Source organism: Enhydra lutris, unplaced genomic scaffold, assembly GCF_002288905.1.
Source record: "Enhydra lutris kenyoni isolate GAN:26980312 unplaced genomic scaffold, ASM228890v2 scaffoldscaffold53, whole genome shotgun sequence".
NCBI lineage: Eukaryota > Metazoa > Chordata > Mammalia > Carnivora > Mustelidae > Enhydra > Enhydra lutris.
In genome coordinates this window covers 12,561,651-12,589,102 of record NW_019154137.1, presented here as the reverse complement: position 1 = coordinate 12,589,102, position 27,452 = coordinate 12,561,651, and the positions used below count along the sequence as shown (strand labels likewise).

The 27,452-nt window shown below is 47.5% G+C and overlaps 1 protein-coding gene across 3 annotated transcripts; it reads right to left on the bottom strand.

Annotated features, from left to right (window-relative positions):
* Positions 1-7,701: 7,701 nt before the first annotated feature.
* LOC111157274 (U3 small nucleolar RNA-associated protein 14 homolog A-like) lies at positions 7,702-27,155 on the bottom strand. 3 transcript variants are annotated; one of them, XR_002641288.1, is made up of 15 exons: positions 27,075-27,143; positions 25,726-25,801; positions 24,234-24,304; positions 23,028-23,092; positions 21,485-21,627; positions 21,028-21,183; positions 15,801-15,920; positions 15,608-15,702; positions 14,885-15,008; positions 14,724-14,801; positions 13,861-14,251; positions 11,575-11,981; positions 10,700-10,801; positions 10,379-10,478; positions 7,702-8,139 (listed from the first exon to the last, which is right to left on the bottom strand). XR_002641288.1 is itself a non-coding variant. In XM_022518566.1 (15 exons), the coding sequence occupies exons 1-15, from the start codon at positions 27,098-27,100 to the stop codon at positions 7,867-7,869; spliced, it is 2,319 nt and encodes a 772-aa protein (XP_022374274.1). In that variant the 5' UTR covers positions 27,101-27,155; the 3' UTR covers positions 7,702-7,866. The 3 variants fall into 3 exon arrangements, 2 of the variants coding, with proteins under 2 accessions (XP_022374274.1, XP_022374275.1); XM_022518566.1 differs by having other exon boundaries at positions 10,608-10,801; positions 27,075-27,155; XM_022518567.1 differs by lacking the exon at positions 24,234-24,304 and having other exon boundaries at positions 10,608-10,801; positions 27,075-27,137.
* Between the last annotated feature and the right edge of the window lie 297 nt (positions 27,156-27,452).

Here is a 27,452-nt window from a genome sequence, read left to right as displayed (position 1 = left end):
CACACACACACACACACACACACACACACACACACACACACACACAGGGCTCAGCACTCTGCTCCCTTGTACTTCCCCCTCCATGCTTTCAGGGCTAAAGGGTGACTTCTAAAATGAGCAGACTGATCCCACAGATAAAACTCAGTGTATTATTTTACAATCCTACTGTGAACATGCGGCTCTCTGCGTGGGTGTGTGTGCGTGTGTGCACGCATACTACTCTGGAAGGGCACACACAAAGCATGTCTTGTACTCTGTAAAACGGAAGCAGAGCAGGTGGCTGCCCGCTTGGCACCCTTTGAGGGAGGCTGCATGGCAAAGCAAGAATGGCACAGGACTTGGATTCAAATCCTAGCTCTGTCACTGCCTATCTAGGGGACCCTTCACCTCTCTGAGCCTCATTGCCTCATCTGTCCAATGGGGATCACTGTACCTGCCCCATAAGGTTGTGCTGAGGGTGAAATGAGATCAACTGTAAAGCACCCGGCTCATAATAGGTACTGAAGCAGGGACAACTTTTTAATGGGAGTTGCCCACTCCCCCAGCCCATGTCATCCCCGGGAGCCTGCCCTGGGAGCCTGAATTCCCATTTCCCAACAAGTCCCAGCTCCTTTGTTGAAAGTGCTGTTCAAGGCAGGGCTAGACACTGTGGGTGTGGGAGGGGGCCACAAACATGAAGTGGAAAAACATGTGGCAAAACCTTGACAGTTGTGGAATCCAGGTGTGGGGGTTCATTACATGATCCATTTCTTTGTGTAGCTTGGAAATTGAAAGAAACTATAAGAGAAAGCAGAAGCACTCCTTGGCCAAGAAGGTTACATTTATCTCAGAGGAGAGAAGCAAGCCAGCAACTAATTTTTATGTCTGGCTAAACCGGCAAGGATGTCCTGGAAGCCGACTAGAAGGTGCCAGTGCACCCCTGCTGGAGAGAAAGGTGACCTCACCTGCAGCTCGGGTGGGCCACTTCCTGGAGGCAGGGGCATGGTTCAGCCCACCCTTTGAGAAAGAGGGGGGCTTTGCAGAGAATGGGGGGCTGGTTATAGAGGTCCAGGCTCAGAGGACAGACAGGTGCCAGCCACACAGACCTTGGACAGAAAGTGACTGGTGTGCTTTGAGAGCTGCAGTCCAGTTGGGCGTGGCAGGAGAGAGAACACATTTTAACCCCTTAGCCCTCACTAAGCAGGTGTGGAGAGGGCTTCATGGATGAAGTTAACCTGCTCTCTGCTGGTTAAGTGCAGGGCCAGGAAGGGGACTGTTTCAGGGCTCAGCTGAGAGATGTGGGTGGTGGAGAATGGAACTTGAGAATGAACCTCTTTGGCGGGGGGTGTTGGGAGGGGCACCGCAGGTGCAGAACTGCGGAGGAGAGGGCCTAGTGGGGTCTGGTTAGTCCGCTCAGGGGCCTGAGTTCAAGACAGAACTTACAAGCAGGCAAAATAGAGCATGATGGACAAAGAAGGGTGGAAGTTTTCTCCAGCCCAAGCCACCTCAGCCTATGGAAGGCCCAGAAAGCCCCCATGGTCCGTGTTCATTCTTTTCTAGGCACCCTGAGGATTTTTTTTTTTTTTCAGGTTAAAGAGGCCACTATGCAGTTACAGGCCCTGGGGAAGAGGTGGCATGTGAAGCCACTGTTAACTCTTTACCTGTGGGGAGAAGCTTATTCACACTAGGACTTACCAGTCCTCTAGGGGGAGAGCAAGACTCTGAACAGGAAGGGATGAGGGGAGAGGGGAGCATCAGTGAAAGAGAACAGGGCTGGCAAGCGAAGAGCAAGAGTCCATTTGGCTGAGGACCGACCCTCTTGGCAGGTGGTGGGGAAGGCAGTGGGCTTCAAAAGGAGAGGGTGGGGCAAGGAAGCAAAAACCAACCACTTTGTCCAGGTCAAGATACTCTCTTGGGAGTCCTGTGTACCCCTCTCTGCCTTCCTTCTTCCTCACTCTGACCCCTCTGAATATGTGATTCCCACCTGTGTCCACACACAAGGAAAGAGGCAGTCAAGAACAGCCCAGAATATTCTTTACAGGACAGGTCTGGCAGGCTGGGGAAGGGTGCCCAGGATGCTGCCAGGCTGCTCTTCACCTGTAAGGACCAGCTTAACCCAAGCTTCTTAGATAGGTGTCAGGAGAGAAGGCCCCAGAATCCAGCAACTCTGGCACAGGACAGTGGGCCTTAAGAGCTGGAGCTAATCCTAGGTTAAAGGCATGGCCTTACGAAGTTGGAATTAACCAACCAAAAGCATCCCTTTGCCCGGTGTGTTTGGGAGGGTGTGGGGACACCAGGAGTCCCACTGAGAGTCCACATTCACCTTTCTTGGCTCATATCTAGCAAGTCATTTGCTTTTCATCTTTATTGCTGATGGTTTTTGAATGTCTACCATTTACTAGGTACTTTGTCGTTATCAATAACACTTAATAGGCGTGGAACACTTACGATGAACTTGACTTGTAGTCTCTTGGTTCATCCACACAACGGCCCCGCAATGCAGGTACTGCTGGTGTCCCCCATTGTACAGAATGAGAAACAGAAGGCCACACAGCGAACAACTGGTAGAGGCAGGATTCAAACTCAGATCTTATTAGCTCCCAAACCCACATACTGGGTGTTTCAGCTGCCTACTCCACAGTCTCCAGCGTGCTTTGCTGCCTCGCTCCTCACCAGCTCACAATTAGTAGATTAGTCATGTGTTGACACTTCTAGTCTCAGTCTAATGGCTTGTTTATTTAACTGATGGATGCTGCTCCCCATTTGAGGCCATTAGCATTTAAACAAAACAAAACAAAACAAAACAAAACTGTTGAGCCTGGCAAAGTGACACTGTGTTTACTGTTTTTCTCCCAGTGTTAATTGTGAGCATTTTCCAAATATGTATTTTGATGTCCTAACGGTCCCTAAAGAGAACCACCCAGATTTTAGTAATCTCATGCAGCTCTAGTCCCACTCCCCTTAATGTCCTCGGTGAGGGGGACAAATAGCCCAGGGAGCCAGTCTTGGCTAGGAAGAGGAAGAGGAATGGTGACAGTCCTATTCTGAATAATGAGGAGGCAGAGAGGCTGGGCTGGGCCAGCAACTCTGTTCTTGGGGGCTAAGCCCTGGAGCACCCCCCTTCCACGCTTGGGGAGGGAATTTCCTATTTCTTTCCAGGACAATAAGAACATCTGTGCCAAGGCGGAGGAGGAGGCCGGGCGCTCCGAGGCATCTCTGCCCGAGTCTCTTGACACTGTCCGATTGTTACTGTTTCAGTTTCTGCTTGGATCACTGACCATGTCCATTTAGAGCAGGCTGGCTTGGGTGAAGACAGTGTAGGGCTGAGTAAAGACAGAGAGGACCTGTCTGCCTGGGGGACAGGCTATGAGGTGGGCAGGGAGCTGGAATGACTCTCAAAGTGACCATGTTACAAATGAGGCGCTGCAAAGTACAGGGTGAATCTTGCATCCATAAATGGGAGGAAGGGGTACTTCCACTGCCCCTCCTTCCCCGGAGTGAACTGCTGTTGATGGTGTCCAGTTGTTTGCAGCCTCCTGCCTCAGACAGATTGGGGTTTAGCCTGGCCTTGAGGGAAATGGATGAGAGAGCTACAGGTTTGATCCTTATATGGGACAGTTTGTTTCACACAGAAAAAACTGGCTACTTCCTTCCTCCCAGATCCAGTTGCAAACTGATGGGAGTGAAAGTGGAGCATTTATGGCTCCCTGCAAACCCATTCCTGGTACTAGAAGGTCACATCATGCCATGTGTCCTGATCGTGAATGCGACAGGATCTGGCCCCAGCAAATCAGTCTCAGATTGGGAGTGAGCTGAGGCAGGTCCTTAGTTCCTTCCTCACTCAGGACAACCAGCTCTGGAACTGGGAGTTCTGGGGACCAGGAGGAGGTAAGCATCTGCCTCCTGCATAATTAGCTCCACCAGTCAAAAAACATTCATGGCCCATCTCTTTGGGCATCATGCTGTGCCTGGCACGAGCTAATAATCCCTACCCCGTCCTGGCCCTCCCAAGTTTACAACCTTAGGGCACACAATAACGACACAGATCCCAAAGGCGGCGGTTAACAAACACATACACTTGTCCGCCAGTCACAAGGGATCCATTGATTGAACCACAGCGACTAACAGGGCCCCCTTCAAAGAGCTTCTAGTCTGGTGGGTAAATATGTAAGACTAAGCGAGGGCCCAGAAGAGGTTCAGCAGAGAAACATGGTCAACTTGGGCATCATCGAACACACATTTCTTTAAAGTGCCTATTGGCACATGGCTGGGTTTTCTGCCTACCCGAGCGGCGTCCCCAACCCCGGACTGAGGGTTTATGCCGTCCTCCACGCGGGTCAGTACAAAGGCCCAGAGGTAGCATCGGTCTGTGCGGCGTGATGGGGAGACCTGGGCCTGGTGGCGAGGGCCCAGATACTTGGCGCGGGCTCGCCTTTTCTGCCTGGGTGGCCGGGCGGGCGTGTCACCGGCCCTCGCCCCGTTGGGCCTCACAGTCCGCAGTTGAGGTCCCTTGCGGAATTATTGGGAGAGCCCCCTCGCCCCCAACCCCGTCCCTCCGGCCTCGAGTCCCAGGTAAGCTCTTAGCGCCTTGGTGACACAGGTTTGGGGAGGGAGTCGGGAGCACGCTCGCGTAAAACCATCCCGGAGCAGTCGGCTCCCGGCATCTCCCCGCGCGCTCCAGCCAGGCCTGGGCTGCGGGAGGCGCCGCGGCCGGCCCATCGCCCAAACACTTCCGACGGGCGCCTGCGTTCCGGGCGGCTTCCGCGGGCCGGGCTGGACTGGGCAGGGGCGACCCAGCCCGGTTTCGCGTTCCCGGGTCGTTCACCCGCCCGCGAAGTGCCCGTGGCCCCGGGGCGCCGAGGCTCCCCCGAGGGCGGGCGGCGTGCAGCTCCGGGACCGGCCGCTGCAGGGCCTGGGCGGGCGAACCAGCGAGCGAGGCGGGGCGGAGGGAGTGCGTGTGCGGCGGATAGCGCGCGGGAGCGCGAGCCGCCGGCCCGGGAAGGGAGGGTCGGGTAGCGGCGGCGGCGGCGGGAGGAGCGATCCCGGAGCCCGGGAAGTCGGCCCGGCCGGCGGGCCGGAGCCGCGCGGGGCGAGGGGGGGAGGCGGAGCACGGGAGGCGGAGATGGGGCCGCGGGAGGGAGGGGGCCAGCGGGGCGCGGCCAGGGGGCGGGGCGCTGGGACCTGGGGAAGATAAGAGCGTGCTCGTAGAGAGAGAGGGCGGGAGTGAGGGAGGGGCGGGGGACTTAGAGACCAAAGAGGAGACAAAAGGACGGGGTGGGTGGGAGGGGCATACACAAGCGGGGATGGGGAGGGGCGCCGGGGGACGCCTCGGAGGGAGGGGTATGAGTGTATGGGGGGGTATGGTGTGGGAGGGACTTAGAGAGGGACGTGAAGGGACAACATAAGAAGGGAGTGCGGGGGTACGGAGAAAGGGAGGGGGTGGGCCAGGAGTGCTCCACCACGCTGGCCACGAAGGGGAGGGGAGGCCGCGAAGGGGAGGCCGTTGGGAGGAACGGCCACACGCAGGGAGGGGGATCCTGGGGATGGACAGTCCTCGGGGAAGGGGGGCCGGGGCTTCAGCAGGCTCGGGAGGGGAGTGCTGCGGGAACCCGAGGGTGGAGGCGGATGGGCGTGTGTGGAGCGCCGAGGGCAGGGATTTAACAATACTGATCGGGATGACCAAAAGACCACGGTGGGGACCCGCACAGACGGGACGGGGCTCTTATAGCAGGACGAAAACTGCCCAGGGGAAAGTGGGACCTACGAGGCCTGAAGAAGGGTGGCGGGGGCGGCCTCGGGCTCGGCAGGAAGGCGCCACCACCGCCCTCTGCCCGTCCCCAGCGTGCCCCGCCCCGTCCGGGGGCCCTAAGGGCAGCGGCCTGGGCCGTGGGGGAGCCGAGCCAGGGCGGTACCATTCGGAACAGAGAGGGGGGCGGGGGGGGGAAGGGAGGAGCCAGGGGTCAGAACCCTGTGGGGGGCGGGGGGGCCACACCCTGGGAAAAAGGCTTGGGCACATCCAGAATGGACCAATCAGCGAGCAAGGCCAGGGTGGCGTCAAGGGGCAGCTTTGGCCAATGGGAAGGGAGAACACTTCGGAGGTTCGGAGGAAGAAAAGAAAAAAAAAAAGCTCCGCGAAACAACAATCGAATCCGTTTGGGGGTTTGAAAGGCTGGGAGTGGGCGTCGTTTATAGCACGTTCCAGCGCCTGCCCTCCCCTTTGAAGGATGGGGTCGCTTGCATCACTCCTGGGCTGCGGGGAGCACACGGAGCTGAGGAGGGTCCCGGGAAAGTAGATGAGGATTGGCCATTTACTGGGGGCACTTGATTGGGCGCTTCAATTTGGGGTGGGTGGGTGGGTCGGACAGAGGTGGCAGCTTTGTGCACAGAAGAGTGAGGATAAGGTTATGGTCTCTTAAACGGAGCCACGAGCGGGCACAGGTCCCCCATCCCCCCACTGGTTACTTAAATGTCAACCAGCAAGTAGATGGAGGATGATCTCAAACCAATGGAGAACTTAAAAATACACCCTGGGCTCTAAACACAATCAACACACTCATTTCCCTTTCCAGCCCCAGGCTGGCTCTTGAGAGGATTGCAGTGGTACCATCCGGAGTTTCATAGAAATTTATGGTGTGGCTTTTGGCTTTGGAGTTTAGTCTCGGTTCCTAGTGCCTACTCAGTCATTACTGCGTAGCCCTGGATCACTACTCTGCATTCTTCCACCTGTAGTTACTAGTAGTTACTAGTTACCTTTGAGGTCTAAACATTGTGGAAGGGACCTGGAGAGTGATGTGCTTGGAAACCAGGGCCACACCGATTTGGGGAGGGCTGCAAAAGACAACTCTGTGGGGTTGCAGAGCTTTTGGCCCAGGGATTCCAAATGTCTGTGAAGTTCCTCAAACTGTACGTAAAATAGTGTCCATGTTTGTGCAGTTTTCTGGGGAGGGTTCATTAACTCCCATCAAATTCTCAGAGGGCTCTGTAGACACACAAATGAACACAAAATGAACCCACATCTTGGACTAAAAGGGCCAGGGAGTATAGCACAGTAATGGTTACGTCCTTATGAAGTCTTAAGAAGTCTCTCCAATTCCTTGTTAGAAATCTCGGGTGCAGGGGCTCTTTCCATATAGATACATATTTGCCAACCAAAGACAGGCAGGTTCTTCAGAGCTGAGAAGCCCCAGGGAACTGCCACAGAGCAGTTGGACTCGAGTGCTGGTCCTGAGTGAGGAAGGAAAGGGAACAGAGCTTTACTTTTGGAAGCTCATCTACCTCATCTGTAAGATAAGGTAAAAACTGTCTTCAGAATGAGAAAGGAAGTGCCAACTAGTCTAGATAGCAACGCCCGAGAGCTGGGCAGCTCAGGCGCGAGAACGACAGAAGTGGCTGGACTAAAGCTAACACCAGCTTTAGCAGCACCGGAGGACCAGCCCAGGGCGCGATCCAATTGCGTGGTTCGTGCATGCAGTTTTTAGGTTCAGAGGGTAGGAGTATACGGTATTTAGTCACTATCCCTGACTCTTTGAGTGTGTTCTAGGGGATTGTGTCTGATACGTATTTCAGATCATAGGCTCTGGTAACTTCTCTCTACTTTAAATTAGGACTAACTGCATAATCCTTGGTGAGAAAGTGAGGTTTCCCTGACAAATGTGACTGGAGAAATGCCATGGGGATCACCCAAAGGTATCCTGACTTGTGACAACACAGAATACATTCTAGTTAAATAGATAAAAATGCATTTATTTCTAAAATGCGGCTTAACTACACTTACAGTGTGCTAAGCCAGTCTCGCAATTGATCCTGCAGCTCGGAGTCAAATCGGGCCAATGGAGGAGCGGTCAGGGCTCCTAGTTCTGGGAACCAAGATGTCACTCCTCCAGCAACTCAATCTACAGAGTTTTTCTTCAGCTGTTTTTTGTGACGTATGGAGAGTTGTTTTGGATTCCTCTGTACAACAGAGAGGTCCGACCTTGAGGAAGACCGGTAGCCCACATCCTCTGCTTTTATAGGCTTAATGATGTGACCTGGCTTGGTGACAACCTTCGGCGTAGTCAGCTTTTGGAAGGCCCTCTGCGTGTTCCATGTAGATCCTATAGGGGTCTGGATGGTCCTTTCAAATTGCTGATGGTGTGTGAATGGATATGGAAGCACCCGCACCTGGAAAGGAAGGCAGAATGACTTGTCACGAGCCAGGCCTTGAGTGCAGCTCGTAAACTCTAATGGCAACTGGCCAGGAGTTTAGTGCCCAGGTCACAGTTCTATGTGGCTGTGGTGAGCGAAGCTCCTGAGGTGTCAAGGCATCCCCAACACCCCCAGTCTGCTTGAGAACATCTGCCCCCCCCAGGCTTACCCAACAATCTAGGAATTGAAAACCCACCCTGACACTGCCCTGTAGTGTAGGAACACTACCGCAGCTTCAGGGGGAGCTGGACAACTGCAGCTGGCCCTAAGTGGGTCTTCCTATACCAAACTGTGACTGCAAGACATGTCTGGGCACTTGTGGGTCCCTGTCAATGTTGTGACCCTCCTACCCTCTTCAAGCTCTTTATTCCTTGCTTTCTTCTCCTTGATACACAGGACTGACATTTTAAGGAACCCAGAGGTTGACCATGAATCCTGAACTACACCAGGCTTTGATGCTTAGTTAGCTTCACCCTCTTTTGGCATCACAGAATGTCTGAGCTGGAAGGCCCTACATAATGGCAAAGGTCATCTCCCTTGGCCCCAGAATTTGGCTTAGAGAGGGGAAGTGATTTACCCAAGTAAATTATGAGCAGTGAGCGAGAATAGAACCCAGGGCTCCTTTCCTTGTTTAGTACTCTTTTCCACTCCAAAAATGGTACCTTCAGACATTTATGTAATAATCTTTAAAACACCTCCCCTGAAGGCCAAAGAAGAGGAAAGAAAAAAAAAAGACAAGCAGAAAAACCAGAAAGTTACAATCAGTAGTCTTTGGAGATATTCAGTGGAACACTCGAGAAGCTGAGCACTACCAGGCAGTCCTGGTGGTAGTGAAGGAAGCAGTTTTCTTTAGGTTAAGGGATGTCTTATGTCTTAGTGGGGTTGCTACCTAGATCTGTGCATGTCATGTAAAGTAAGAGAAAAAAAAAAGACACCTGGGCAAAATACTCAGTCTTGGGAGGATTTTCTTTTTTCCTTCAGCTTGAAGCGTACTTTACTGCATGCTGGGACCTGCAGTCTATAGCTTATTAAAAAGATGAGGAAAATCAGGGAGATTCTTGGAAAACTGTCAGTTTATTGTGACTGTAATTTTTTTTTTCAAAGGCAAGACTCCTGATTTTACTGAGGTCTACACTGCCCTTCCTGTCCTGGTGAAGCACCCTTTTAACCCTTTTCTCTCTCTTCTATCCTAGTGATCATTGCCTATTTTGTGGTTATAGATCTACAACTGGGATTACACTGGTTACAATTCAGTTTCCGCAGGGATTGGTTCACAAAGATCGATCAGTAAAGTGTTTACTGGAATGGTAATTTCTTACTTCTCTTTTGTACCTACTAAACAGTTTCCCCTCTTTTTCAGAAGAAAAACTACAACTCATTTCAATATTATACTGGCTGGGGACAGGTCTCAGGGTCACAGACTTTCAGAACTGAAGGGAACATAAAAGTCATCGAGGCCAGTCTTACTCCTGAGTCCCCTCTACACATGCTCATATCCCCGGGGCAACCCATTCGCCCTTTGGACCGGTGGAAAGTTTTTCTTTTCTTTCTTTTTCTTTTTCTTAAAGTAGGCTCCATGCCCAGTGTGGGGGTTGAACTGGTGACCCTGAGATCAAGAGCTGCATGCTCTACCGACTGAGAACCAGAGAGTTTCTCCTCAAGCTGAACTCTGTTTTTCCCAACTGCTACTTTATGTGACTATACTCCACAGGACAGCCTGCAATATGCCTGAAGACCACGATCTTGCTCCAGTTTGCTTCTTGCTTGGGTAAATATCCCTGGCTTGTCATTGGACACAATTTTAATTCCACTTGCTGTCCTGAACGCGTACCGGTTTGTCTTCATTTTTCTTAAGATGCAGCTCAAACCTATGGCCTCTCAACATTATCCTGACTACAAATACAAGCCTGAGGAATGGTAATTCTTAGCTTGGTGAGACCTGTCTGCACTGGAATTGTCTGGGGTGCTAGCTAAAATCTCAAATCTGGGGGCTTCGCTATTGCTGCCAAGATTTTCCTTTAAACCTCAACCTCTTCCCAGTCAGAAATTAAAATGCCAGAATTGATCTGGAGTTATTCATCTCAGAGCCAGTCAGTGGTAAAGAGAACAGCTTTGTTTCTGTGGTCAAGATCACACATCCCTCTTGACCACAGAGCACTAGAATATTCCTCTCAAGCAAGAGAGTTAGGCAGCAAAGGGTTTCTCTCTCCCTCACCTGATGAGCTGCTGCATGGACATTTCGCTTCTCATTGATAATCACATTTGGCAAATTCTTGTCTTTTCTTGGAGGACCCTCAGGGGTTTTAATGAGAAACCTGGAAAGCAGAACGGCAGGATGTCTGACTAAAAACATTAAGGACTCGGTCAAAAGGGCAGGGAGGACGCATGAGGGTAAAGTGGAAGAACCTGGTGCACTTCTGACAGGCTTTCTTCCCTGTTCTTACCGGCGTCTCTTCTTGGCACTGGGCTTTAGGCCCATACCACCCCACTCGCCCCAGCCAGGCAGAGTCAGGTCCACGTCCTTTGGCTTACTCGCCTCCACAGCTTCCCTCTTCTCTTTCAAGAAGTCTCTGATGACATCATCCCCGGCAAAAGCTTCCTTTATCATCTGCTTTTGATCCCTCTCCTCTTCATCTTCCTAGGAAAAAGCAGGAATGAGAGCTACAGCTTGCCTTAAGAGCCACGGATGAACCGCGGTGGTTCCTAGGGAGAACACCTGAATTTTGGGTTGTGACATTTTAGCGCCCCCTAGGGGGAAAGCGCTGAACAATGATGGTCTTGCAATATAAATGCATCAGTAGCCAATCATGCTCCAATTTTCTTTCCTCTAGGGTAAATATCCCTAACTCATTATCATATGACACAATTTTAAACTTTCAGTAAGGAAGCTGCAGCATAGAAGAAGGAGTGGCCTGTGTTAGGAGGAGGAGCTCCAAGGGGCCTGGCCAGAACGTGGGTGTCCTCCAGCTTATATCCCTGAAAAGACAGGAGCCAGGGCTCTTCAATGGAGCAGTTTCAATTACTTAATCAGACAGTCTCGGACCATTTCAGGTCCCAGTGAATAGAGCACAACCTTGGCAACAGCTCAATGATTCACCTTTTGAATTGTCCTGCCTGGGATCTGGTCAGAGCTCTGAGTGCCTCTCTCTTTCCTCTGACGGCAGGTTTATAATCGCCCCAGGGAGGGTTTGGTAGCTCAGGATTTAAGATGTGGGAGTCTCAGCGGCACTCACATAGTGGTGTCTACTGAACGGTCACGGGACCAGCCTGGTCGTGTGCTGCTCTGGGCCTTTCAACTGACACGTGCCCCAGCACCACAAAACTTCACTGATTCTCCTCCTCGTGCAAGAAGGAAACTTTCTGCACCAGCTCTGATCCCCCACAATGGCCCATGCCCCCAGCTCTGCTCACCAACTCCTCCACTGTCGTGGGAATGGCCAAAGACTTCACAGAAGGAGATTTTGTGGTCAGGAGGTTCTGTAGATCAATCATTTGCTCCTTCCTTTTCTTTTCCTTGGGAACACCAGGCTGAGTATTTGGGTTCCTCTCCGTCTGCTGCCCTTCCCTGCCAGGCCTGGGGACCTCCTCATTTTGAAAACATCCTTCTTTGGCCAGCTCTTCTAGCTCCTGCACAGTGTGTGCTCTCTCTGGCCTCTGCAGCAACAGGGGTTCCTCTTCTGCTTTGGGAGGTCCCTCCCTCTGGACCACTGGAACTGTCCTCGTGGAACTCATATTCTGCTTCCCAGACTGATTTTTTTCCTTGTTGAGTTTCTGAGCCAGTGCCCTCAGTTCAGACAGCACCTCCTGACTGCTAGAATCTGGGGGAAGAAAGGAAAGCGGTCAGAAAAGGAGGCTGGAAGTTGCCTCGTCACGCAGCATTTACTGAGCACACTCAACAGCGAGCATTTAGGTGCTCCCATTCATGGGGCTCGGCACCACGGGGAAGAGAGGATTCCATTCGCTACATCTCTTGCAGAGTTCACTAATCATTGCCTATCAAGTAGCAGGCAATAGAGTTTAGTAGTTAAAAGCAGCATGTTGGGAAGCAGATGTCCTGGGTCCTAGTCCCAGCTATGCCAGCGACTCACTGCATAACTGGAACTGTGGTTTCATTTCCCCCTGCAGTAAACCCCGCCTGGAGAGATGGCCCCAAGTTCCAAATTTTTAAAAAAGCTGTTTTAACAGGTAGCCTCTGAATGCAACGTCACTGTAATTTATTATTTGTAATTTACACTGTCATTTCCTCTTTGTCCCAACCAAATCCAGCACTGTTTTATCTGAAGGCAGCATTTCATAATCTGCTGTGTCCAAGTCAGGTTGCTTGGCATTTTCCCGTCACCAGCAACATCTGAGCAAATACCACTAGGCTCTGACAGCCCTGAGGGAAATATGGCAGTGACACACTTCTAAACTCTTCTTTGCTTGACTTGAGTTGCTTCCATTCCCAAGTTCATCCTGCTCCCTAGCTTTGGCTTGAAGCCTCTGAAAAGCAACTTATATGTGCCCTTTGGACACATGTACGCATATTCCGCAAAGATCAAGGTCCTTGGCTCATTTTATTTGGGGTCCACAACTTCCCACTATTTTAGGACACTATTTGCCTGAACGTTTGGGAATATTCTATTAATTTATCATCCAAGGCAGTCCAAATCCACCTTTCATACCACAACCAACTGCTCTACACATTCAGCAAGAGAATTAGCTTTTGAGGAAGCCCAGGATGATTTGGCTTGCGTCCCGGGGTCGTATAAAGACTGCTCCCCTGATCTCGGCTTACAATGCTGCTTTCCAAAGGCCTCTTGGAAGTGACTGCCTGTAACTATTAATCCCAGAACTCTCCAGCTGAGAACCCTAAGTAAAGGTCCTATAATACATTCTAAACGACAGTTCTTTCAAAATCGTTTTCGCGGAAAAACAGAATCTTGCCATCATCTGAACCCATTATTTTTATAGGGAATAAAATCAGACCCAAAAATCTGCCCAGACAGCCAAGCGATTTCTGAATGTAGTTTCCTAAGCAGACTTTCTCTCCAGAATGGGAACTTTCTGACCTGTCTCAAGGGTGCTAAGGTTGTTAATATAAAATCTCTTGAAGATAACAGAAAATATAATACACAAATTGAGTCTGAGCATGGGGTGACAATTCTCATTTGTCATGTAGCCTGTGGAGTCCTTCATTCCCATCAAGAAAAGTCTCACCCCACATTGGCACATATCAACCGACATCATTAAGTGCTAAAAATGCCACCCCTACTTTACAAACAAAACCGAAAACTGCAGCAGTATTTCGAAGAAATTTCATAATGCCTCAAAATCGGCCTCTGTGGGTGCGAACGGCCTTCCAGATTCACTGTTACCACATGCAGCTGGGTCTGGTTTGTGGGCACCGGTCATGTTAGCTTCTTCCCTTACTTCAAGGATGGAGTGGTTCTGTCTCTGATGACCATAGGCCCTCAAGAGCAAAAACATGTCCAGATACACCTTGTACAGCCATGCAGATGCCTGTGTATTAAATGCCTTTGAAGAAAACCGGTTACTATTATATTAATCTGTCTTCTCTTCAGGGGCTCACAGTATTCTCTGGAAAGTCCCTAAAGCCTCATGACTCTGCTGCACGTGTGCATGGAGTTTTCCTCTCTTGGTCCGTCCAAAACACTAGCACTGAGCAGTTCTCCATTCTGGTCCACCACAACTTACCTTTGGGCTCTTGTCTGCTCACTGGCTCGGCATCCTGGTTGAGCCCAGACTTCCTCCGCAGTGATCGCCTTTCCTCAAATTCATTCAACAAAGTTTCTTCTTCCGCCCCTGGTCTGTCTTCTTCTTCCTCACTTTCAGAAGCCTCATGGGCCACAGGATCTGGAAGTTGCTCAGGGTCCTGGCCTTTGGCCTCTTTCGTGCCTCTGGAGTGATTCCTGAGCATCCAGGGGTTCGGTCCGTCAGCATCCATCTGGATCTCATTCACTGCATCAGGGACAAGGTCACCCTCTTCCTCCACACCCTCCTCCTCTTCCTCACTGTTGGAGGCCACCTGGAGCTTCTGCGTCAGTTCTTTGTTCCTGGCCAATTGTTCCTGCATAGCCTGGCGAGCCTGGAGGAAGAAGTCACAGCACGAGCGCCTTGTCATTAGTGACTGCAACGACACCTTTCCTGGTTCATTTCATAAAGCTGGCTCCTCTCAATTTGACTTAAGTATTTCTTACCGGTGCCTACTGTTTAAACTGCACATATACCACTGTGTTAATAGCTATGGAATAAAATGGGAGACAAATTCTTTGTCCTCAAGAAAATCAACACGTGAAACAAGGTTAAAAAAAAAAGCTCCTCTCCCCTTTAACTGGACTTGCCTTCAATGCTGTTTCCCTTTCATCTCTCCTTTTCCACCTTGTTCCTGGTTCTTTTCCTCTCTGCCTTAGAGATTTTTTTGATGCCTTTTTAGAATCCTGGTTTTCCATTCTTCCTCAGGGCTCTTCCCCAACTCTGCTTCTGCTAGCATCCTTATGGACTGATTTTCCTTTCTGTCCTCCAATTCCATCTCTTCTCTCACCCCGAGGATCTCTTACCTCCAGGTCATATTTGGCCATAATTGCCTTTGACTTGGCCCATTTCCCACTGTTCTGGTGCTTAAGGCTCATTCGCTCCTGGAAAGAAAGGGCAGAGTGAGATCCTTACCACTTTTGGGGGGAAAGCTGATTCAAGGGATGGGGGCGAGAGGCAGCCTCACCATCATTCTGGCCTTTTCGATCTTTTCCAGTTCTTCCAATGCTGCAGTAGGATTGACCTTCCGCAGCTTCTCAAAGTCCTTGAGGGCTTTCCTGGCCTTTCCTTTCTTCAGGACCTTGTGATACCTACAGGGTGAGAGGGCAGATTTAGCTGCAACACTGATGCCACACACAAAAGTGTCCCCGCTCCCCAAGGGGTTTCCCTATGCAGGGGCTAGAATGGACATCACAGAGCTGGCTGACTATAGGGAACCAGTTTGGGACCTGAGAGGACTGGCAAGCCTCTCCGTCCCTGCAGCCCCCAGGGGCACACCTCTGCAGAGCAAAGAGTCCCCTCTGCTTCTAGAGCGCAAGGCAAGAGTAGAAGAAGTTCCAAAGAGGCCAAAAGGCAGGAAGGAAGCCCTACTGGCCTCAACAGCTGTAGAATTCAGAGCTCATTCTGCAGAACCACTCCGTGATGTCCTGGAAGGGAGAGAAAGTAATTGAACAGTCCTCTTTTTAGCAAAACCAAGATTGAAAGCCAAAGCCAGAGGAGAGGGCACTACCGAAGCAGGCAAAACTATGAGGTTGGACTGAGAGAAAAAAAATGCTAGTCACTCCTATTTGGGACCTCTTCCACATGACCCCAGTTGCTACGTCCAAGGTTCTTTCCTACGGACTCATGATTAGCCACATCACTTTCTTCCAGGGCGCACGCACGGCCACGTCAATAGGGGCCTCCTTACTTTTTGCTCTTGATTTTCTTTTCTCTTCGAGCCCTGGCCTCATAGTAGGACTGCAGGGCCCGGGCCCTCTGAAGCTCTGCTCGGCGCATCTTAGCCTACAATGAATGACATTCACAGTGACTCCTGGGCTTGAGTGCAAATGATGGGAGGAATAGAGCACATCTGGATGTATCAAAGGGCCTGTTACACTTACCTCTTCCAGGCTCATGGCTTTGAGAGAGGCCTTTTCCACGGGAGTCAGTAAAGGGTCTGTCATTGGCTGCTTGTTCTTATGGAGGAGGTTAAAAACTTCCTGCTCCAGGGGAGTTCTTGCCTTAAGGAGGTAACAGAACATTCCAAGTCTTAAGCCATGCTCCTAGCCTCCCTGTTTACAATCCTATGACCATCTACTTTATACTATAATGGGAATCACAAACTGGAAAGGATTGGCTGTTACAGCAAGAGAATGGGTTCCAGTCTCGCTGTTCAGCGGTGTAGATAAAACCTCACTTTTCTTCTGGTTTAAGACAACTTCAGCAAGGGGCTTCTAAAGCTACTCTCTATCATCAAGGGGATCACTCTGTTCAGATTATCAAAATATGTAAAACAGAATACCATTCTCTTAAATATCAAAGCAGGATGCCCTTAAGGTAAATGCTGGCAGGATGGAGGAACAACAGTACCATACTGTCAGTTTTGATAGTGGAAAAAACAAAATGGTCCCCATATTACGTATATTTGAAGTATGTATGTGCATTACTGTATAGTCAGGAATTTAAGACTCGGGGGTGCATGGGTGGCCCAGTTGGTTAAGCGTCTGCCTTCATCTCAGGCCACGATCTCAGGGTCCTGGGATGGGGTCCCGCATCAGGCTCTGAGCTTAGCGGGGAGTCTGCTTCTTCCTCTTCCCTCCCCTTGCTCATGCTCACTCTCGCTCTCTCTCTCTATCAAATAAATAAATAAAATCATTTAAAAAAAGGAATTTAAGACTCTTATAAGCTTCCTTTAAAGAACACTTCTAGAAAAAAGGGGGAGGTTAGGTCTTAGCTTCCTGACAGTTCAAATTTAACTCTAGTCATTTTCGAATTTTGGTTCTAATCCCTTAGTTTCCAGTTAACTTTGCATGCTAGGTAGTCTCTATATATATATGAAATGAATGGACTGAACCAGTTACTTCACACGTCAGCAAAAGATGCTGTTTACTGCTTGACTGACACTGTGAACATGGTTAAAACAATCAGGTTGATCATGCCACGGTCCACTTTGGCAAGGCACAAAGATACCCCTAGGCAACAGAGCCAGTTTCAAACCTCACAAATGTATTATACGTGGTTTTCTTCAACAGCCATATACATCATGGTGGGTATTAAATTTACAAATATCTGGACAAATGCATAAACACAGATCACCACATGTTACACGGTGTTATTGATTTAACCATAAACCTATTCTACTGAATGGAAAAGGTGCACGTTCTTCCATTTTTAGTATTTGCAGTAGTGATCAATCACAGGCTACAAAATGATTTATATTACAATGTTGTAATCTCCCTCCAATTCAATTTGCAAACATTTATTGATTGTAGCTACATTCCAGGCACTTGTGCAGGGTGCTAGGAATACACAATTGATTAAGATTGCTCCTGTCCTCATAGAGCTCGTAGCCTTTCAGAGGGAAGACACATGTACCACTGGCAACATAACAGGCCACATGTTAGTCCATAGGAGCTATCACAAACTAAGTGAACAATAATTTTTTTATTTTTTAAAATTTCTCTGACAGAGAGAGAGATCACAAGTAGGCAGAGAGGCAGGCAGAGAAAGGGGGGGGAGCAGGCTCCCCGCTGAGCAGAAAGCCCGATGCAGGGAAGGCAGAGGCTTAACCCACTGAGCCACACAAGTGGCCCCGTGAACAGTAATTTTAATTAGGAGGTGGGTTAGGCTTGGGGAAGGACTTTTTGATTTAGGTTTTGAGGCATTAAGTACAATTCTGTAAGGGTGGCGGGGGCAAATGGAGGGGAGTGTAAATAAAAACAGATATACAGAGAGATATGTAAGGGAAAATGTTTTGTCCAGTGTAGTTAAAAACACTAGGCGCTTCTGTTTCATTCTCTAAGTAGAGAGCCTTTTGAAGGATTTTAAGCAGGGGAGTGACAATCAGTTTTGTGTTTTGGAAAGAAAAAAATCCTGGTGATCATGTAAGGATTTATATGTAAAGGCCAAATGACAGGTGAAAATGAGAAGAGGAACCAGGGATCTGAGAGCTATTATGGAGAAAATTTACACGAATAGCCCACTATGTGGGCTGGGGAGGGGTGGCAGTTAAGGGGGGAAAGGGGAAGGTGAAGGAGGGGTAGAAAGAGGAAGAATCAGATGGCTGAGGTTTCCAACTTAAGGGACTGGGGCAGTGAGTTATGCTGTTGACTCAAATACAGAATGAAGGAAAATGCCAAGCTTACTTTGTTGTGTGTGAAGTTTAAGGTGCATACGGGAGACCCAGACGAGGCCTACTACTGGTTGCATGGAATATGGGACTGGAGCTCAGAAGAAGGCATCTAGACTGATGTGCAGTATATACGGGTGACAGCCAAAAGCCATGGAATTTACAGAGCAATAATAAAAGGAACTAAGGAAAAGTCTGATAGATAAGGGGAAAAAAAAAAAACCCAGACCGGGTCATCACAGACGCTAAGGGAGGAGAGGGTTGTTTTTTTGTTTTTTTTGTTTTTTTAAACCAATGTGATGTGTCAATAGTGTCCGACAGGCTGAAGCCTCAGAGGGCTTGGGATTTGGCATTTCAGAGGCCTCTCACTAATGCCCGCTGAGACAAGATTCAGTTAGGGAAAGAAGGTAAGAGTAAAGAGGCAGTAGTGGAGACCAGCTCTTCCCAAAGCATGTTCTTCATCAGCTAACTAGATGTACTTTATTTTTTTTAAGGTTTAAAATTAAATTTATTTGATTTTTATTTGTACACTCTGGGTTAGAGTAAGTCAAAGAGGTTTCTTTAGTGTCTTCTCATAGCCTTTAAAATGCTAGTGTATATTATGAACTGCCAATTTCCAGCAGGGGCATGCAATGTTTTCTAGCAACGGAACCCTGCCTTTTGGGGGGCATATTGAGAGACTAGCGTTTTTGAGAACACTTTGGGTAATGCCAGTGTAGGCTGCTAGGGGCTGGGAAGGTACCTTACATCGTTTTCTAGTACTCTGCAGTTTACAAATGCTTTCTCATGCATTATCCCATTTAAATATTCTTGGAGTGAAATGGAATTTTAGGAAGCTGGGCCAAAACTATATTGTAGACTTTCTGGATTCTTAATCTCCAGAGTCCTTGGTACTTTGAGTTCTAAGTTATAAGAAGATAACTCAGTTGCTAACCAGAAAGCACTCCCCAACCTAACCATTTCCTTACTGCTCTGTGCCATACTGGCCTAATTTCTCAAAAATGAATCTTAGAGGGCACCTGGGTGGCTCAGTTGGTTAAGCGTCTGCCTCTGGCTCAGGTCATGATCCCACAGTCCTAGGATCGAGTCCTGCACTGGGCTCCCTGCTCAGTGGGGGGGTCTCCTTCTCCATTTGCCCCTCCCCTCTGCTCGTGATCTCTCCCCCCGCCTCGCAAAAAGAAATGGAATCTTTAAAAAAATGAGTCTTAGAATAAATGGTACAGTAGTTTTATGGATAGCATTTTGGGGGGGGGGGCTCCACTGTCTTGCACAGGGAGTTCCTGGAGAATACAGGTTTTGCCATTCTTAATGCAACCTACTCCTCCACCATCTCATGTTTAATAAACAACTAGGCATTTTCCACCTATCTCCAAGATGACACTGTCATTTGGAAAAAGGTACAGAAGAATGTGCAGTAGCGCACTACTACTCTTTTGATTTAAAAAAAAAAAAAGAGAATAGCAATGAAACTTTTAGGTTAACAACAACAAAAAACTTACAAAAGTGGTTATTTCTGAGTGAGTATTGGGGTAAAAATGAGCAGATGGGGGACAGGGGTGGGGAAAGACTTTTCACAATATATCTTCTGTACTTTTTATTTTTGAATCCTACAAATTGTATTACCTCTTAATTTTTTTCCTAAAGTCTCCCTTCCATCCTGCAGCCACTTTAAACCTGATCTCTTTTTCATGTGGAAAAGGAAGCATCCTAGAAAGAGAATGATAGCGACTTCAACAACAATATCTGAAACAGAGCTTAGCCCTGTAATACGCAACAACTTGCTCAATGTCTAGCTATGACAGCAAGCCACATTTACTTTGATTAGCGCTAATTAGCTCAAGTTCCTGACACATAGAACATTATTATCTCTGGATTCTTAGAAAGCATAGAAGATTCAAAGAAGAAGCATGAAGATGGCATCTATCCATAGTTTGGGCATTGCTTTTTTTTTTTTTTTAAAGATTTTATTTACTTATTTATTTATTTGACACAGAGAGAAGTCACAAGTAGGCAGAGAGACAGGCAGAGAAAAAGGGGGAAGCAGGCTCCCTGCTGAGCAGAGAGCCCGATGCAGGGCTGGATCCCAGGACTCTGAGATCATGACCTGAGCCGAAGGCAGAGGCTTAACCCACTGAGCCACCCAGGCACCCCAAGGCATTGCTGTTCTTGATTATTCCTACTTAAGAGAGAATATCCCGTTATAGACTCCATGAGCAATAACATATTGGAAAAGGAAATCTAATTGAAGTTGTTCACAGACTAAAAACTGAGACTTTGGTGACCAACACAGGATTACCAACAAAGGCATAACTACCATTCCACCCCCAGCGCCATCATTTACTACCACCATCATTTCATAAAAGCTATTTTGATGCTATTAAAATGGAAAGCTTAACCTCACAGTAAAGAAGAGCTGGTAACCTTAAATCTCTCATACTCACAATTATCCTTTTTAGTTCAGACAAATAAAAATTTTGCCAGGGATTAGTGTTTGGACAACCCAGCTCTGAGATAACTTTTTTATTTTCTGTAGATCAGAGTCATGAGTTACTTGCTAAACTGCTAGTCATGCCCCACGATACATTATATGTTAATGTGGTAGTCCTTTATAAGCAAACTTTGGTTCCTCTGCTCATATGTAGTCCTCCTAAGGCTCAGTAACACCGCTGAGTTCCTGATTTTCCCTAGATCATAATGTGGCTGTAAAAGATTTTTGAAAACTGGGGTGTGAAAAAGAAAACATGACCCTGTTCCCTCTCTATAGGCAGTCAGATGCTTTCACACAAAAACATGGAAATAACCATGCGCTGTGTGCTACAAATGGATGAAGGGCGACTACAGGGTGATTCTATGTAGTGCAGGACTGACCATGAGTCTTTCTACCCCCTCTCTCCCTTCCTTGACTGCTAAACTAAAGACTGCAGCTGGGGTTTTGGTTTACCAGGTACAGTCATATCAATCTCACCTGCCAAAGTGCAGTTTCCTGGTGTGGCACTCACCTTCCAGCCACTGAGCACATGTTCGATGGGAGCAAAGGCTGACTGCTCCTTCTTCAGGGGAAAAACCAGCTGCTCTGCTTGCCGGTTCTTCAGGACGATGGGATCCCATTTGGAGAGGGCTTGTGAGGTTTTATTGAATGCCACTTCCCTGTGGATCTGAAGCAGGCAAAGTACACGAAAGGAAAGAGCCACAAAATTAAGCACTGAACTCTAAGGTCCAGCAGGGAATCAGGAGCCAATGGTTCTTAGCCCAAGAAAGAGTCAGCACATTAGAGAGTAGCTCTTGCTTACGTCTAAGGACACATTCCCTCGGAGGTGCATTTTAATCTTTTCCGTGGCAGTCACAGCCCCCCACCCCGACCATGTTCCAGGCTTCCCCCCACCTTCCCTTCTTACCCTATTTTTCCTTGTCAGTCCGATTTCTTCCCCTTAATAGACCACTTTCTCTAGAACTCACCCTCTCAACCTCTTCTTTGTTAAGGGGTAACTCCACAGTCTTCTTTGATTTGACTCTATTCAGTTGCTTTTTCACAACAGCCAATGAGGATGAAGTTTTAACAGGCCCAAGTAGATCTGAAAGGACTAGCTTTTCTCCTGATCCTGCAGAAAAGGCCAAACTTTCTGGTCAGACTGAGAAGAGAGGCAAAAATCTCCACATAACATAGGGAGACACCTCAGTAGAAAATGCTGGTAGACAGGCCAATGTTTAGGGAAGCAGGAATAATTCTCTTACTTTAACCGCCAGCCATAGTGACACCATCGCTTTCCTACATTCCCAAATATGTTGACGGGTGGAAGAGAGGAGAAAATTATTTATTTTAAAAATACATTTGCTTTTCTCTTGGTCTTTCTGCTTCTACTTTTGCCTCGCTGTACTTCATCCTTCACACAGCAGCCAAAGTGTTATTTTGAAACTGTAAATCACAGGCTGTCAGGATCCTGCTGAAAATCTTCCAATGGCTCCCCTTTAGACTTAGAACCACATCATTCTAAAGGACACAGCCCAGTCAAACTAAAGCAGCCACTCAGTCACTTTACTTCATCACAATGTTTTATATCTTCCCCTTGATGTTCCCTTAGAATGTTAGACTCCATGAAGCGTTTCTCCCATCTTATTCTTCATTGTAGCCCCAGTATCTAAGCTATCCTGAAACTGATACATGGTAGAAATATGTTAAGTATTTGTTGAATGAACAAGTTTGAAGAATACATTGTTATTTGTTCCGAGGGGTTACATTAGTGGTTACTAGAAACCTAGAACTCACTGGAGCTGCCTAAATTGTGAATATGGTGAAAAAGATATGGCATCTAGACTTCGTATCCAGGTTAAAATCCCAACTCTGCAATTTACTAGATTGTGTATTCACATTAGGGGTGAAATCTCTCACCCACGGAAGGGATGAAAATTGGTTTTGGAGGTGGGGGAGTGGTGAAAAAAATCCTAGATATTCCCAGCTTCTGTGTTCCCCCAAAGCTCAACCCTACCCAACAAAACTTATTCCTTGTTATCTGATTTCCTGGCTGTGGGCGGGTGGGAGTGGGGTGGGGGAGAGGTAATGAAAAAAAAAAAGTCTAAAAAGGCTTCTCAGGGAATAATAAAGAAAAGAGGCTGAGAAACATTGTACTAGGTGAAGGTCCTTGAGTAAGTAACTTGACTTCTCTGAGCTCCAGCAGATTATCTGCCTGTCCAAAATCAAAGCACTGTAAGAACTGAAAATAAAATCATGAATTTGATTAAGCTAGTGAGAAGCAGCTGCCTTCAGTCATGTCCCTGTACCGCAGAAGTAGCTCATGAGTGGGAGACCTTGACTGTGGTCTTCACATCTTTCTTCTAGAAATGGAAGAAACTCATGCCCATCTTTCTTCACCCACTCAGTTAAGTATTTATGGTATGATCCATTAACCATAACACAAACAGTTCCAGGGGGTGGGGGTGAAATGACCACTATGCTTTTAACTTCACAAGCTCCATGAATAAATTGCTTCCTTTGTTAACTTACCTTCAGAAGTGACACTGAACTCTGACACCTTCAGACTAGCTTCAGATCTCTCAGCCAATTTCCACCTGAAATTAGGCAAAACAGAATATAGTACATTTCCCCATATTTTGCTGGGGAAAGCACTTCTCTTTTCAAACAGGGTTTGGTTTCATGTATTTCTCTTCTAGAATCAGGTTTTGTCACAAAGAAACCAGGAAATCTGTTCCTAGTCTAGACTTGGTTGTCTAACCATCTCTCTTTTTTTTTTTAATGATTTTATTTATTTATTCGACAGACAGAGATCACAAGTAGGCAGAGAGGCAGGCAGAGAGGAGGGGGAAGCAGGCTCCCCACGGAGCAGAGAGCCCGATGCGGGGCTCGATCCCAGGACCCTGGGAATCATGACCTGAGCTGAAGGCAGAGGCTTTAACCCACCGAGCCACCCAAGCGCCCTGTCTAACCATCTCTTAATGTAGACTCAGCCACTCAAAAACACAAGGCAATATGAAGTAGGCACAGTGGAAAAGGCATTGGATGTGGTTTCAAACATACCTAGATCTGAATCCTGGATCGGCCACTTATGAGCAGAATGACTTTAGGACAAGTCAATTAGCTTTTCTAATGGGGATGAGTAGTTCCTAGTCAATACTTCAAAAGACTCTAAGTATGGATTAAGAATTCAAATGCACAAAGGCCTAACACAATAATTGCTATCAATTACATAATGCTTATTATATGCTGGGCATTGGTTTAAGATCTTTATACTTACTCACTCATTTAAATGTCACGACCCTCTGAGGTAGGTAATATTTTTAATCTTATTTTCTAGTTGAAGAAATTTAGGTGCAGAGGGGATAAAAATTTGGTTACATAATCTGTTTCTAAAGTATATGCTCTTAATAATATGCTGACACTTTTGTCTTCATTGTCTTAGGCACTCAATAAATGTTTTTTTAAGACTTTATTTATTTAAAAATTTTTATTTGAGAGAGAGAGAGAGAGAGAGAGAGAGGGAGGATGCGGCAGGAGCACAGCAAGGGGGGCGAGGAGCAGAGGGGAGGGAGAGGGACAAGCAGACTCTATGCTGAGGGCAGAGCCCAACTTGGGCTTGATCCCAGGACCCTGAGATCATGATCTGAGCTGAAACCAAGAGTCAGACGCTCAAATGACTGAGCCAGATGCTCAAATCAGCTAGTTATAACCTGTCCAAACGGATGAGAATGTTACCTATTCTTTCCATCAAGGGAACTGATTGCTTCCAGAAGCTTTTGATGCTTTCTCTCTCCATCAATGTCCACCTAGACACAGAAAAGGAAAAACCACCAGAACAATAAGGGAAAGGAAAAGACAGCATAGAAATCTCTTGTTCTTCTGGTCAGTGGAGGATTGGGGAATCAGATGAGGTCTAGTGTACAGGCATTCAAGCTCAAAGAACTGCTTTAAAAGCCAAACTCCTTCATTATAAGGACCATAGTGCCTAGTGATCTGTAACTAATGTCATGCCTCTGTCTTAATCAGTCTTGAGAAGAAAAGTGCTATGAGAATGCTTCTCTATAGAATATATAGCATGGTCTGACACAGAAACATTTTTAAAAAACACATTTTAAGTAGTTTTGTCAAGAGAATAGAGAGTTGGAATTCCTAGAGCATCTGCTGGAGAGCCAGCTTAATCACATATATGTATATTCCAGTCAGAAACAGACAGTCCATTACTTATGATGGTTTGACTTACAATTTTTTGACTTTGTGATGGTGAGAAAGTGACACACGTTTAGTAGAAACTGTATTTTATTTATTTATTTATTTATTAAATTTAAAAAAAAATTTATTTGATAGACAGAGATCACAAGTAGGCAGAGAGAAAGGGGAAAGCAGGATCCCCGCTGAGCAGAGAGCCCAATGTGGTGCTCGATCCCAGGACCCTGAGATCATGACCTGAGCCAAAGGCAGAGGCTTTAACCCACCGAGCCACCCAGGTGTCCCTAGAAACCGTATTTTAACTGTGAATTTTGATCTTTTCCCAGGTTAGCAACAAGGGATATGATTCTCGTGATGCTGGCCAGTGGCAATGAGCTGCAGCTCCTGGTCAACCACATGATCATAAAGGTAAATAACTGATATACGTAGAACCTTTCTACACCCAAACAACCACTCTGTTTTTTATTTTCAGTACAGTATCCAATACATTACATGAGATATTCACCACTTTATTATCAAATAGACATTGTGTTACATGATTCTGCCCAACTGTAGGTTAATATAAGTGTTCAGAGCAAGTTTAAGGTGGGCTAGGCTAAGCTATGATGTTCAGTAGTTAGATGCATTAAATGCATTTTCAACTTATAATATTTTCCATTTATGATGCATTTGTCAGGATGTAATGCTATCTTAAATTGAGGAAGATACGTAATTAAATACCTCTACAAAAATCTAAGCTTGGGTAATAGGGAAATCATAAAATGAAGGCCATGTATTTTGGTCTTATATACTCAACTATACTTAGGCAACTTGGAAACAGTGTATGTTATGCAGTCTTCAAGTTTCCATAGCACTTAATACAATATCTTATACGTGAAACACTAAATAACCATTTGGAATTTATTTGCAAGATCTGAAAAATATAAACAATGTTGCCACCATTTTTTTGTTGAGGAATGTGCTGTCTACCCTGTGAGGCAGAAGGGGAACCAGAGAAGGCAGTTTAGCAGCTGTCACCCACCTCATCTTCACTGGGGCTCAAGGCGTAGTCTTTGGGCAAATCCTCTAGTTCTTCCTGCTGGCTTAAAGCCAGAAGGCTGTTAAAGGAGATAAAAGAGAAATATTATCAATTGAAATAACTTCTATTACAACAATCTCTAAAACATAACTTCAGTATTTAAGCATAGAATGGCCCCATCCCCTGGAAGAGGTACAAACCAAGCAGTATGGGCATTTCAGAAATTTGCCAAAACATTAAATTTAGGATGAAGTCAGGCATCATCCCCATGGGGTGAGCAGTGGGTGGTGCCCCCCCTACAGAACTGCATGGAATGAAAAAGAGCTAACTCTCTTCAGTGATTGGTACTGCATTTTCCACTGACTTCTGGGAGGCTGTAAAAATCTCAGACTCTAGGTAAGGTGATAGAAGGCACTGTTGCTGGCCCTTGAGGCCATGCAGTTTTACCATTCATATTTCTAGATAATTTTTTAAAAGTTTTATTTATTTGATACAGAGATAGAGAGTACAAGTAGGCAGAGCAGCAGGTAAAGGGAGAGGGAAAAGCAGGCTCTCCACTGAGCAGGGGGTTCGATGTGGGGCTCCATCCTAAGACCCTGGGATCATGACCTGGGCTGAAGGCAGCCGCTTAACCAACTGAGCCACCCAGGCGCTTCTCCATTAAGATTTCTAAGCATCCTCCAAATGGTAGACACCTTTACAGGTGCAGCTTACTCCAAAGTGACATGTTGATCACTTGTTCCCAGGAATGGGGAAAGGAAGAATTGGACGAAAGCAGCTGAGTTAACAGTGTTTCCTGGGGCTTCCTCGGCAAAGTAGGTACTTAACTAAGGAGACTGGTACCCTGAACCAAATTATAGATTCTACTACCTAACAGTATGTACCAATCTTTGCAAGGCAACCCTTACTAAACGGATTATATTTAGTTCCCCTATCAGGGGGAGGGGATAAAACATCAGAGGAGAAAATGTCACGAATGACTCCAGTTAGCAAAGGTTTCCAAGATAAGGGGAATTTATAACGTGCACTCCCAGTGCAGAGTTAAATGCGCCTCGGCGGCAGCAGCAGCAAACAGAGTCACGTGATGAGGAAAGTGCAACAAATTAGCTGGAGAGGGAGAGTCCGCATCAGGACCAACAGGGATGAGGCTAAAAAACTGGGAAGCGGAGGGAGTGAATTAAATTAAATCAGAAGGACTTTTCAAGGATGTTATCGCGGAAATTGTAATGAATGGTGAGGTCTTGGAAGAGGAAAAACTGTCGTCTGTTAAAAGGCGGCTTCCAAATTTCAAAAGTCGGGGGACCCAGCCCCAACGACACCCAGACCCCGCCGCTCCGATCTTTATTCCTCACCTTTCTGCAGCCCCGACCTCGCTCATCTCAGCAGCCTGTCTCTCACATGGGCCAGGAGCGGAAGCCGAAAGGAAAGCAATTTCCGTGCCGGCCGCAAAGCAATTTCTGCTTCCGCCAATCACGCGCTGCGTGTAGCGTCACTTCCGCCCCGCCCCAAGGCACACAAGAGGCTGGAGACGCTTCGGGAGGGGCCTGCTGGAGACGGGGACACTGGAGTTTAAAGCCTGGCAGCGGGTGGAGCTTTGCTCCCCCCCCCACCCCCGCCTACTCCCCGTCATCTCCGGGGAGCGCCGATGTCCGCGCACCCAGCTTGTGGTTTCCTCGTGGCCCAAGGTGGGTGAGCTTAGGGCGAGGGCGCTGCGCTGTCGGGGACCGGCC

Coding starts and splice junctions, on each gene's coding strand:
- LOC111157274 (XM_022518566.1), bottom strand. CDS start 27,100: ATGAGCGAGGTCGGGGCTGCAGAAAG. Junction 23,093..24,233: donor TCCCTTGATGGAAAGAATAG/GTAACATTCTCA, acceptor GCCTAATTTCAG/GTGGAAATTGGCTGAGAGAT. Junction 21,628..23,027: donor GTTCAGTGTCACTTCTGAAG/GTAAGTTAACAA, acceptor CCTTTTCTGCAG/GATCAGGAGAAAAGCTAGTC.